This window comes from Populus nigra, chromosome 15, assembly GCF_951802175.1.
Source record: "Populus nigra chromosome 15, ddPopNigr1.1, whole genome shotgun sequence".
NCBI classification, from domain to species: domain Eukaryota; kingdom Viridiplantae; phylum Streptophyta; class Magnoliopsida; order Malpighiales; family Salicaceae; genus Populus; species Populus nigra.
In genome coordinates this window covers 13,922,054-13,934,834 of record NC_084866.1, presented here as the reverse complement: position 1 = coordinate 13,934,834, position 12,781 = coordinate 13,922,054, and the positions used below count along the sequence as shown (strand labels likewise).

Below are 12,781 nucleotides of genomic sequence, written 5' to 3'. Positions count from 1 at the left end.
AAAACTTTCAAAAAATTTACTACTTGATAGTTGCAGCATTCAAGAGAGATATTTAGTTCCACCAATAAAAAATATATATTTTTATAATTTTCTCTCTTCCATTTCTCTTTCTTCTGTGTCCATTTCACTTCTATGCTGTAAGAATCCAGTAGTTAGAGGTCGAGTCCGTAAAATTTCTGGTCATCTTTCTTGTCTACATTCACTATTGTGCACAGGGGAGGACAGCTCCATATCGAAAAGCGGAGTGACTCTAATGGGTGGCAATGTAACAGACTAAACTCTAAAGAGAAGGGTATGGTTCTAATGGCCTTGTAGGAGAAGGAAGGTTGGAGAAGGCAGCTTGAAGTTGAAGTTGAAGTATAGGTGTTTCGTGACCATGCATCCTGATTCCGATTTACTTCACAAATATCCAAAAAATAGCAAGGCGATTGAATTCATGATACTGATTATTGTTTTCTCACTTCACAAACAAAATTCAGCAATCATTACTATTAAAATGATAGGTAATCCTGACCTCTGAATAGCTCTTTCAACTCTCATAGAATTTGCAACACCCATCTTCTTCGAACTATTATTGTTTCTTGTACTTCAGACAAACTTCTAATTGGGATTTGACCAATAGTCTCAGTAGTTGAGAAAGCATAAGACAGCATAAACTAGCAGATTTGCAGTGAAATTAGTTAACCACGCCCTCAAAGTACTATAAGAAAGGGAGAATTAAGAAGCATTAGTCTAACCTAGCTCTGCAGTTTATTCAAATCCGATTCCTAGCACAAGATTGATGAAACATCAATCACCATTTCAGTATGATCAAGTTAATAATCCTTAAGACTATCAAGAACAAAGAGATAATCCCATTAGCACTGCTCAATAACCTCAAAACATTGGAATTCAAGTTAGAATAAAGGGACACACCAACACTCACCTATGCTTTCTCGATTCCGGAATGTCATCATCCAAAAAACACAACGCTAATCTTCTGATATCATCCCAATCTCATCATTAAAATGTTCTCAATTTTATAACAAGCCAGAATTTAATAAAGAAACACAGAATCACAGACAATAAAGATAACAATCACTAGCATTTCCTCAATTCAGCAAAATCATCAACAAGCAGTCAGAATTTGCGACTTTTATTAACAAAAATACTTATAGTTCCATAACCAACTAGCACCACAAGATCAAATGAGAGTAACCCAGATCATAAAAATCCACACTAACCCCATTTGACAAGCCACATTGTGATTTCGAACTAGCTTAACAAAGTATCATTCCAAAATACATAAAAAAAAACCCCGAAAACTCAACGAAGATATCCTGGGATCTTAATCCGAAGAAAAAGCATACTCATAACATAAGCAATAACAACAGAGGAAATCCCAGCAGTAGCATAAGAAACCTTAACACTCTTGGCACGATTCTTTTCAAGAGCAAGATCCATCAAAATAATGCCAACGCCACCAACAATGAACATGAACCCAGAAGAGAGCCCTTCAATTATATACTGCCCATTAACTCTTCCAGGCAAGAAAACCACAGGTTTGACAGATCCGGTATATGGGTCTTGGGTTGACCCGATACCAGGTGGTTCAACGATTACGTCATAGACGATGCCAGAAACTACCATGAAGTAGGTGAGGAGGACTAAGGAGAAGACTGTCATGGAGGAAGGGAGGGTGAAGGAGGGGAGTTTGAGACGGAGGCGTGGTGGGCGCAAGATTGAGTAGGGGAGGAGGGTGAGAAGGTGGAAGAGTGGATCTATGGAGGAGGGGGACGATGGTTCGGCGGCGGAGGTGGTGGAGGTTAGGTTTTGGGATTCGGGTTTGGGAGCCATTTTGTGGAGTTTGATGATGGAAGTGTTGAATCTTTTGATTTTGTCGAGGTTTTGAGAAGTTCTGTTTGTGTTGGAGTTTTAAGAGGTTTGTTGTCGGGGTTGGGGTTATCCTAGTACTGGTTAGGGACTGACCTAGTCTGATCTTGATGGATCCATGACCAATAAAAATGAGCATGGTTGGATTGGATTGGATTGAGCAATTGGACTCAAATATATTAAAAGGTGAATTTCTTTTTATATAATAAGTTAATTTTTTAATTTGTTATTATATTAAAAACTTAAACATATATTTAAGTGTAAATTTATTATTACTTACAAACAAATTATTATTTAAGACATTAAAGTGTTATCAATTTCTACCTAAATCATATTTTAATATATTTTTTTACATGACTAAAATGGCACATTCATAACATCTCTATATCTATGCAAAATATCTTCACTATTATTCTAGTCATCATAACCAAGATCATCCATATTATTTAAAGGCTCCTTTATCAACATATCCTTATCCAAATGACTTTCTAAATTGCTACATTTAGTAACTCGATGTCACAGGTATATAACAATGAATTTTAAAGATTGAGCTTAAACCATTATCAGTGACCTGTTGAATTTGTTGAGTAGCTAATCTTTTAATATTTTTGTTACGTCCTCTTCTGTTATATTAACTTGTTTGAAACTACTCTAGTAATTTATTATTTCTCACCATCAAAGCCTTTTAATATACCTTCAACATTATCTACTAGGATTGTAAGCACAACATGTTCTAGGTAGATTGTTATAGCCCACTTAAATACATTGTTGCAATGTGTTTCCATTTTTTCCAAATAATTCCTTACTGATAATTGAAATAATTCATCAATATAATTGTTAATAGATTTACTTTATTCCTTTTGTGCATAACCAAAAGAAATAAAGTATGCATTCATCTTCTTCTTTTATCTTTTCTTAATTGCTAATTCTTGATTTTCCTTATCTTTTTTATGTTTTTTATAACTATTTCCCATTAGATAAAAACCTGACCCTTTTAATATGATGACAATTAGTTTAACTCATATATGTTTCAAAACCTTCTTATACTAAAAAAAAATTATTTCAACATCGTTCAACAAATCTATGAACTCTTTCTCTTGTAAAACTCCTTCAAAGTTTAATTGAAAAACTGAATTGAGAGACTACCTCCTTTTAAACGGGTTCTTGATATTGGCTAGGAACCCACAATCACTGATGCATAGGGTTTTCAAGAAAGATTATTTTTATTTTTTTCTAATTTGTTTAGAATTTTTATTGCTTTTCTTTTATTTTCAAGTTTTCTAGTTTGTTTAAACTTGTTTTCGAGTTTATTTAAAAAGTTATAGATAAACAACTTCAAAAGAAATATTCATTAAAAAAATTGTAAATTTTATGTGATCCTTTCTTTTGAAAATTTTGTGTTCTTGTGCTTTGTTGCTTTTCTTATATAGTTTCAGTCTGCATTAATTGGTATAGAAGCTAAAAGATTTATGGTGGTTAATTGTTATGTATTGTTAAATAGCTATTGATAAAAAAGATGGTCGTGAAATAAGTAATGCTCGTGAAAGAGATGTTATGTTTCCATCTCAAGAAATATATATTTAAAAACTAGTGATAAAAGACATGAAAAGATAAATTATAAAATTGACTTATCAGTTAGTAGTGATAAAGGTATAAAAGCAAATTAAAGAATTATCTCATCAATTAATGAAGATGTATAAAAAAAATCAAAGAAACATAAAGAAAGTAATCATAGATTTATTACCAATTATGAGGATCAGTTTTAGAGGTATGAACATGGTAGATAACTTATTTACGAGAATGAATATGGTGAAGATTTTAATGATTCTATATATGAAGAGATAGATAAAGACTAGTATTTTATATTAATTTATGATATTTATTTTGAAGAGTATTGTATATTTATAATGATATTACATATATAATGACAAAAATGGTATTGATTATTTCATTGGAGGACTAATTTTTTCAACGTAAAAAGAATGATGTGGAAGGTTTTTAAGAAAAAATATTTTTATTTTTTTGTATTTAATTTAGTAAATTAAATACTATATTTAATAATTTTATTATTTTTTAATTTATATAGATTGATTTTAAAATTTATTTAAAAAGTAAAATTATAAAGTAAATATTTCGCTAATAAAATTATAAATTAGAGTTTGTAGGTGATATGTTTTTCAGGGAGAATCACCATCTCTGTTTTTTTTTTTCTTTTAATTTTTTGTTAATAATAAAATAAAATTTATGTTTTGGCACTTGAGTTGCTTGTTCAAGGGTGCTTCTCTTTCATAGTTATCAAAAACTAGAAAATGGGCTCTTTGTTTTTTGAGGTCTTATTGAGTACTAGGAAGTGGTAGCAATTTGGACTGAAAACACTGAGGAAATTGAGCTGTTTAGTGCTTAGTGAAAGAAAGAATCAAAGGAAGAAGAAAGAAAGATGCTCTATAGTCGTGAAGTTTTGAATTTTTTGGTGAGGAAAGATGTGAGGAAGATACTCAAGAGGAAAGACAGTGATGCTGGTGAAAGAGGTAAGCTTTTTTGAAGAATTTCTTGAGACCCCATTTCTTTATCTTGTTTAAATTTCTCAAAGTTTAGTTCTTTCTTTCATCTGCATTGCTGCGTGTCACTAGGTTTATCAGTCTAGCTTGCGTCAGTAACAGTCTAGCTAGAATTCTCTAGTCTTTTCTTTGTTTGGATGTAAATTTTACTTTATTTTGTTGCTGCAATTGTTGCCTTTTGGAGTACCAGGTTGGTTTTTCTTGGGTTCTCTCTTATGGGTTATAGCTCTTTAACTCTGATAAAGTAGTGGTTACTTTTGTTTTTTATTTAATTAATTTCAGAAAGATAAGCAATTTTTTTTGCCGTTGAATGAAGGGAGAGTTGGCTGCCCAGTTGCTCAAAAATGGGATTTTTCTCATTACATATTTGCCTTTCACTGGCAACTTTAAATATTATTGATTTTTTTTCTTTGTTATTGAGAGGGATTAATCAAACCATTATTCTACTCAACTCATGCTAGTTAGTTTGTTATCTTGTTAACAAGAGGTGATTGCTTTGCTCATTGGCTAGTGGCTTTCTGTGTAAACCGTGGAGGCTTTTTTTCAATTGCTTGTCTTCTTTGATGCGGCTGATTGACCTGCATTTTTATTTGTGTACTTATCAATGCAGGAAGAGCTTTAGAAGAATTTCGGTCTTCTTTATTTAGCAGATTTCGCTCATCTGAAAGCGCAAAGCGACACGAACAACAATTATGTGGCCCTGTCATTGCTCTTACGTTCAATTTTCTGGTTGCTATTGGTATTATTTTCATGAACAAATGGGTTTGACTTCTAACCTTTGTAAATGCATATTATCTAGTTTTAACTGCTTTTGTTATTGCTTCAAGTTGCGGTTTCTTTGAGTTTATTTGATTTGCCTCTTTTTTTTTTATGGCAGGTGCTTCAAGGAGTTGGCTTCCATTTTCCTATATGTCTTAGTTTTATTCACTATGCACTAAGCTGGGCACTGATGGCCATTATAAAAGCTTTTTCTGTGCTTCCTGCATCTCCTCCATCAAAATCTTCTTGTTTATCTCTATTCACTCTTGGCTTTGTTATGTCTCTCTCTACTGGCCTAGCTAATGTTAGCCTGAAATACAATAGGTTAGATATTCATTTCCTATTTTCCACAACTTTGTTGTCCTGTTCAAAGTTTTGTGTTTGATATGTTTCATGTTTTGTTGCAGTGTTGGATTCTATCAGATGGCTAAGATTTCTGTTACACCCTCGATTGTTTTAGCAGAATTTATATGGTTTAAAAAGAGAGTTTCTTTTTCCAAGGTAAGTTTTGGCTCATGTATGTCTATGGTGCACTTCCATATGAAAATAAGCTTTCTACTTTGTTGTGATGACAGAACAGTCTGAATTAGAAGGCATTGCTATTTTTCTTTTCATTTTCAACTGATTGATTCATGTGAGAAAGGCCATTCATGTGAGAACTAGGTGTTTTATAATTTTGATCTGCACACTAAGTGTCTGGTAAAGTATGAACCTGGACTTCTATATGGATAGCATTTTGAGTTTCACTGTATTCAGGACAAGGGTTTATCAATGAGCATTAATTTTGTATATGTATCTTGGGCCTCGAAAGTGGACTCACTCATAAATTCTTTGGTCATATATCATTGTTACCTTTATGAGACTGAAATCTACTTTAATAGCTGATTTGAATGGAAGGGATTGGAAGAGTGAATGCTGAAAGTTGTGTTTTCCTCTTGTAAAAATCTTCCACTTAAGCTCTGTATTTTGAGACGTGGAACCTCAAACAACATATTTGGACATGAATTGATCTTTATACCCATTCCATTACTTCTAAAATACCCATTGAAGGACTACACTTGCATCCTCTAGGAGGAAAAAGACTTGAAGTGTTGATTACTTATTTTGTTTATTTTTTCATGTCACGCAACATCATTTATTGAGCCAAATACAAAAGTTTTCAGTGCCTATAAATGTTTTTGTAAGTTGATTCTGGAAGTTTCCTTGCACATGGCATTTTTATCAAGTGGGACCTGATGTGCGTGTAGAATGACTAATTTCTGCATATAACTTTAGTTGACACTGGCCCTGGGTTCTTATATGAAATCTTTCAGGTGGTTGCACTTACAGTTGTGTCTATTGGTGTTGCCGTGGCTACAGTAACTGATTTGCAATTCAGTCTCTTTGGTGCTTGTGTAGCACTAGCTTGGATAATTCCTAGTGGAGTCAACAAGATTCTCTGGTCCACTCTGCAACAGCAGGATAACTGGACAGCCTTGGCGTAAGTTACCTTATCTAAAAATTTGCCTGGTAACATTCCTTATTTTCATTTTTCTACCACCAAATAGCTTTCACATCTTACTTGACTTGTGAAAGAAATCGATGAGCAGGTTAACGTGGAAGACTACACCAATTACATTGTTTTTCCTGGCTTCATTGATTCCTTTCTTAGACCCCCCAGGTGTCTTCTCGTATGATTGGAACTTCAGAAACACAGCACTGATTCTCATGTCAGCTCTTCTTGGCTTTTTGCTTCAGTGGTCTGGTGCTTTGGCACTTGGGTGAGTGAGCTATCTTCATTCTTTTTAACTATTACAGAACTCAGCCTGTTTTGTTCATGGTTTCCAATGATGTATTTTCAACCTCTCAATTGCTGCACATCACCTGTTATTTCTAGTTATAGGATATGAGGAGGTTAGTCAATTTAGGACATCAAGATCTAAAATGACTCGTAAGGAACAAAGATCATATTCATTCTATATCATTATTGAAATGTTCTAAAATCAAGTTGGTCCAGAGAAGGTTTCTCATTTTAATATACAACTTCCTTTGTTTACAGTATTATAGAATTTGCACTGGTAAATTTACTATGGTAGAAAAAAATAATAATAAGACATTGTGTATAATTAGATATGAAAAATTATAATAATTGCACCAGAACTACTAAATTAAAGAATAAGGATTTTTTTATTTTAATTTGTCCAAAATGTTATCAAAATGCTTTGCTGATTGGTATAACATTATTTTCTAAGGTTTTAGACATCAAATATTTTGATAACTGTACATCGGCTGATGCATTTGACCAAAAAACATATGCTAAGTGCTTTTTATGAGATGGTGTTCTGTAATTTCTTGTGATGAAAGATAAAATAAGGAGTATCATGTTTTCGGTGGGTACATATAAGACCAAAAATGGGAAGGGGGAGGGGTTGGGATAGAGGAGAAAAAGTGTAGAAGATTCTAGTAGAAATCCTGGAAGCAGTGTCTCAAATTTAGAAAACTTCATGTTGACGTGGTCCTTTTACATCACTTGAAGGATTGTGTCTCTGGCACTTTCACATGCTTAATGATTTTTTGGTTAGTCCTGACTCTTAATAGTAAATGCCTCAACATAACACCCCTTGTTGTATATGACCATAACACAACTCACATGCTTAGCATGCATGTATATTAAAACAAATTCTCTTTTCTTTGGATAAGAGAATGCTTATTTCATTAATGAAATTGCAGTTCTTTAAAATTCAGGTAGATAATATCGAAAGGGCCAAGCCTATGATGCTAGAACATGTGATTGTTAGGTTATATGATGTCATTATGACTTCCTGAGAGTGCACAGAATGGAATACCTATTGAAGATTTGAGAAATACAAGTCAGATGAGGAATTTGAATGAGATTAGCTCTTGATTGTTCTCACAACCTATTGTCTGGTGCGAAACCTGTGTGAAAGTAAAGCAAAATCTGCTTGTGGTTGTGCCATCATGGGATTGAATATGAACTTGACTTGCTAATGCGCTTAAAAAGTGGGCTAATGATGACAAAGATAAGTGAGAAATAAGATGGCGATTTTGATTTGTGAAATACAATTCTTGGTTACCAGAGAAAGGTTTCTTATTGCAAGGAATGGCTTGTGCCAAGAAATCTTCCAGGTATACCTTGAGTTGAAATTTAACAAAATCCAAGAGGATGTGCTTTATGTGGCTAGATTTGGTTGGTTGAGAAGCAGTATCTTAATAAAGAAAAAGAAATTATAGCTGAGACGCGAATGTTAGGACATGCTTTGAAACAATAAATGACTACATAATTAATGAATACATGCATGAAGAGTTAGGTGGTACCTATTTAGGTAACAAAGGGAAGGTATCTAAAATGGGTTGCCACTTCCAATTTAGACCTATGGATATGTAGGTGATCATGTGTTATCCCATTCAAGTAATAGGAGTGAAGAACGGAAGGAATAAACCAAAAACAATACAACATAATAGAATATAGGAAAAGGATCCATATGACCAGTTCTAAACCTCTTCCTAGTCTGTAAATGGGTGCTGGACCAGTTGGTTAAGCTCTGTTCTAATTCTAATCGAGTTGTTAGTCTCTGTGTCCTAACTTACGCCTTGGTATTATAGTGAGAGCATATAACTTTAAAATTTTAGCAGACCATTAAATGCTTTGGCTCATTGGTTATGATTACGCATTTGGGTTGGGAAGCCATTGATCTTGGAATGGTATTATAAGCATCACATCATTGTTGGTAGTTTGCAGAATGGTTAATGTGTTTTGTGTTTTTCAAAAGAGTTGATGAGGGCTAAATTTCTCCTTTGACACTAGAAGCCTTTTCCTTTTTCTTCAATTTTGTTGAAGAGAAGAGTACCATGTGATAATAGTTACATTGTTGTGCCTTCAGAATCTAATGGAAGGATTGAATAAAGACACAAAAACTGAAAAGCTAGGGGCAGCATTTATTTAATCGTAAGAATAGGTGAGGTGAATCTCAAAACACAGACAAATTCTATGAAATATGCACTCTTATAGTGAGTTAATAAAATTCCTAACCCACCCCTTCACATCATTGGATAATTCATGATTAATTTTTTAAAGCTTGTTAAATCTGTGAAATTCATGGACCGGCCACTTCTATTAGTAGGATTAACAGGCTAAAATTATGTGTATGCTCTTATTGACCTTGGATTTCAAAGAATCATCTTCCCCAAAAGCAGCTCATGACCACTTCTGAATTCTGACCAAATATCTACTGCTTGACTACAACCAAGGAAACAAGAATATCTCTACACTGTGAATTGTCTTTAAGCTGAGAGAAAATATGTTATATTTCTGTTTATATTTGTATCGATTAACTCACATTTTATAAATTCTATAGCTAAGGGTTTGTTAGCTATGAGGTGTTAGAGAGTAATATAAAATTATTTTCACGCTTGTTCTAACCGGTTAAGCTTTTAGGTTGAGATGGTTTTTTGACATGATATCGGAGCTTTAATGATTAAAAGTTAATGAGAGCTCTCATTAAGGATGTCAAAATAGGTGGTCTTAAAAATAATGTTACCTGCTTGAGAATTTAGATCATTAGTGGGTCCAATGAGAGCAAGGTTGACAGTGAACTGATTTCTATCACGAAAAAAGTAAACAATGCAAGGGGTCCCAACTGTAAGGTGCAAGTAAAAGAGAACGAGAGTAGGTTATAAGTTGACTATTTTAGGAAGAGAGAAAAAAAAAACAAGAAAGACAACTTTTTCCTCTTGAAAATCTTTAAAGCACTCTTTAACAATTATCCCTGAAAACCTCCCTATAAAATCCCAACTCTCCCTTTTCAACCCTTAAGCTGCCCACCTAAAGAACAATCAAACCACTTTTTTTATGCTAATTGCTAGTGTTTTCATATTGTTGTGTGCTTTGTTAAGCTTACTGTATCCTTGTTCATAAAAGATGAGACTAGAACTAACTTGAACCATGGAACGCTGCAGCTGTCTTTAAACTAATATTATTTTAATCTTAAGATGAAGTTATGATTAGTAATTTGAATGTATGTTGAGTTAGCTGTTTGGTTCTCATTCATTTCATCTCATTTACTTTTCAGGGCGACATCTGCTATTTCTCATGTTGTTCTTGGTCAATTCAAAACATGTGTTGTGCTTCTTGGAAATTACTACATCTTTGGCTCCAATCCAGGAGCGACCAGTATATGCGGGGCATTGACGGCTATTGTAGGCATGTCTTGTTACACATACCTCAATATATGCAACCCAAAACCACAAACAGGAAAATTATCTCCTGGAAAGTCTTCCACACAATCCAGATCGAGTAAAGAAAATGTAGATAGCCATGATGGCTATGGGGGGGAATCTGTGTAACTCATCTCTGTGACAATGGCTTATCGGCTAACATGTGACAACAGATTTTTTCATTAACCCTAGGTGTTGCTTCATCTGCATTTGTTTCTGGGTTAGAATTTGCTAATTTAATGGATCGTGGTGCTCTCTATTTAAGTTTCCCAAGAGGACTTGTAGATTAGTCAGCTGACCATAAATTTGAATCAAACAATCTGAAGGGCTTGTGTAGATGCTGCTGATGCTTTGCTGCTCGTAACAATGGACCAACTTTGTATGTATAAATTAGTTGGTTAGTACATTACACAAATGTCATGATTTGATTATTTTGATTTGTTTTTTGTTTCTATTATCTGATCCAGCCATTTGATGGTTCTTGTTTTTTTGACAGCTTTTCTAGCACAAGTTTAAACCGTTAAGGCTTTCTTTTTCTGCATCAAGTTATCTGTATGTGAAGATTTGGAAGCAACTCGAGAGACAATACAATACTAAGCCATTGAATGTGGGTTTCCAAGCTAGAGTTGACTAGCTTGAACAGATACCTTTTCATTTACAAATCTTCTTGGTCTTGATTTCTGTATGTGGAAATGACAGCTTGCCATTTGATGGACAACTGAAAGCAACTCTAAGATAGTATTTAATTAAAATTCTGAGATAGAAAATATGAATATTTGTGATGATTGAGGAAATATCTATTTATATAATTCATGTTTTGAAATGATAAAAATTCATTTTAAATAAGGATACAAATTCATTGCAAAGGTTTTTTTTTAAAAAAATATATTTGTTTTATGTTCTTATTTTCATCTCTAATTAACTATATTTTTATCTTATGTATTTTTCTCTCTCGAAATACTAATCAAATATAATGTAAATATGTTATCATAATATCATAAGAATGAACTTAATCATCGTCATCATATAAAAAAACTTAATCTGAAAATAGAACATTGATTATCAAGGAGATGCAAACATTGATTGTCAAGATATAAAACCGTTAAATGGAATCATTTGACCTATAATTCATGTAATGTAAGCTTTAAATATATGCTTGAACTAGCTAGACCAATCTTTGATTTTAAGGAGTTGAATTAGGAAATTAATCAAGATAATGTATGCGAGGAACCTCGGAAGTTGTAGCTGAGAAAATTAATAAGAAATCAAATTAACTACTCTTAGATTGATTCACAAACAAACATAAAGAAACCCACATAAACTGAACGAGATTGAAAAGTCCCCACATGGGATAGAGTTCTTGCTGTCACTGGATCCATGGTGTCGGCTCATGGGTTTACAAGAATTCTTCAACTCTTGTTGTTTATTCAAGAGTTTGTCTCAAGAGATGGCAGGATTTTATAGAGAAGTGCATGTGCAATGCAGGGTTTGAACTCCAAAAACAAGACAACTCTTTTGGCTTCCCACGTGAGATTATTACAGAAAAATAGAACTTACATAACAACTACATTGTATTTGCAAGCTTTCTTTCCTCATCAACTTTATCAATTTGATGTGATACTAAGGAACCTTAACACATGCATAGTTTTGATCTAATCCTTATCTGGTTATAACTTGATGAGTTCTCATGTCATGCTTGAAGGTTGATACAAGTACTGTTTAATTATGTATTTGTTTCAATAAGTTTGTATGAATGATACATAACTAATTAATACCATGTCTGTATTTGCTATGCATTATATTATTGGTATTGTAATGCATGATATTTTTTGTTTAAAAAAAATATTAAAATCATTGAAAAACACTAAAAAATATCATTAACTTAATGTTTTTTAAAACAAAATATATTTTTTAAAAACTCAAAAACAAAAACCACGAACACAATCTTAAATACTCAATTGTTGTGGTTGAATTAATTTCAAAAAATATAAAATAAAATAGATTTATATTATTGGTTACTTTGCATATAATCTTTTTAATCGAATTATTTTAATGGATGTGGAATATACTGCTAGCCAAAAGGCCATTTACTTGTAAATTTAATAGGTGGAAAGTTCAAGACAAATGGATGGTGAAGCAAGCATTTACGTTGTCAAAATATGATAATAAGATCTGTCTTGAAAACCAGACTAGACAGCCAAACTTTGTCTTTGAACACCATAACCTTACAAAAAACTTGCAGTTAGGACAAATGATACTGAAAGAGAGCAGTCTGCCAGTCTCATTTTGATTTGACGATCAGTGAATCACATGCCTCAAGTACTGTATTTCTTACTCTCTTTAGATATAACATGCCTCCTCAAAGTCACCAGATCCCA

The 12,781-nt window shown here is 33.0% G+C and overlaps 2 protein-coding genes across 3 annotated transcripts; one reads left to right on the top strand and one right to left on the bottom strand.

The window, feature by feature from the left end:
- Window positions 1–1,105: 1,105 nt before the first annotated feature.
- LOC133673755 (uncharacterized) lies at window positions 1,106–1,880 on the bottom strand. Its single transcript, XM_062094644.1, has one exon. It carries the CDS (start codon window positions 1,834–1,836, stop codon window positions 1,306–1,308), a length of 531 nt encoding a protein of 176 aa, XP_061950628.1. The 5' UTR covers window positions 1,837–1,880; the 3' UTR covers window positions 1,106–1,305.
- A 2,153-nt stretch (window positions 1,881–4,033) lies between these two features.
- Window positions 4,034–11,188, top strand: LOC133674083 (nucleotide-sugar uncharacterized transporter 1-like). 2 transcript variants are annotated; one of them, XM_062095058.1, is made up of 8 exons: window positions 4,034–4,400; window positions 5,041–5,192; window positions 5,308–5,513; window positions 5,597–5,690; window positions 6,503–6,669; window positions 6,779–6,949; window positions 10,259–10,782; window positions 10,900–11,188. In XM_062095058.1, exons 1-7 carry the CDS (start codon window positions 4,310–4,312, stop codon window positions 10,530–10,532), a joined length of 1,155 nt encoding a protein of 384 aa, XP_061951042.1. In that variant the 5' UTR covers window positions 4,034–4,309; the 3' UTR covers window positions 10,533–10,782; window positions 10,900–11,188. The 2 variants fall into 2 exon arrangements, with proteins under 2 accessions (XP_061951042.1, XP_061951041.1); XM_062095057.1 differs by having other exon boundaries at window positions 10,259–10,800.
- The last annotated feature ends 1,593 nt before the right edge of the window (window positions 11,189–12,781 follow it).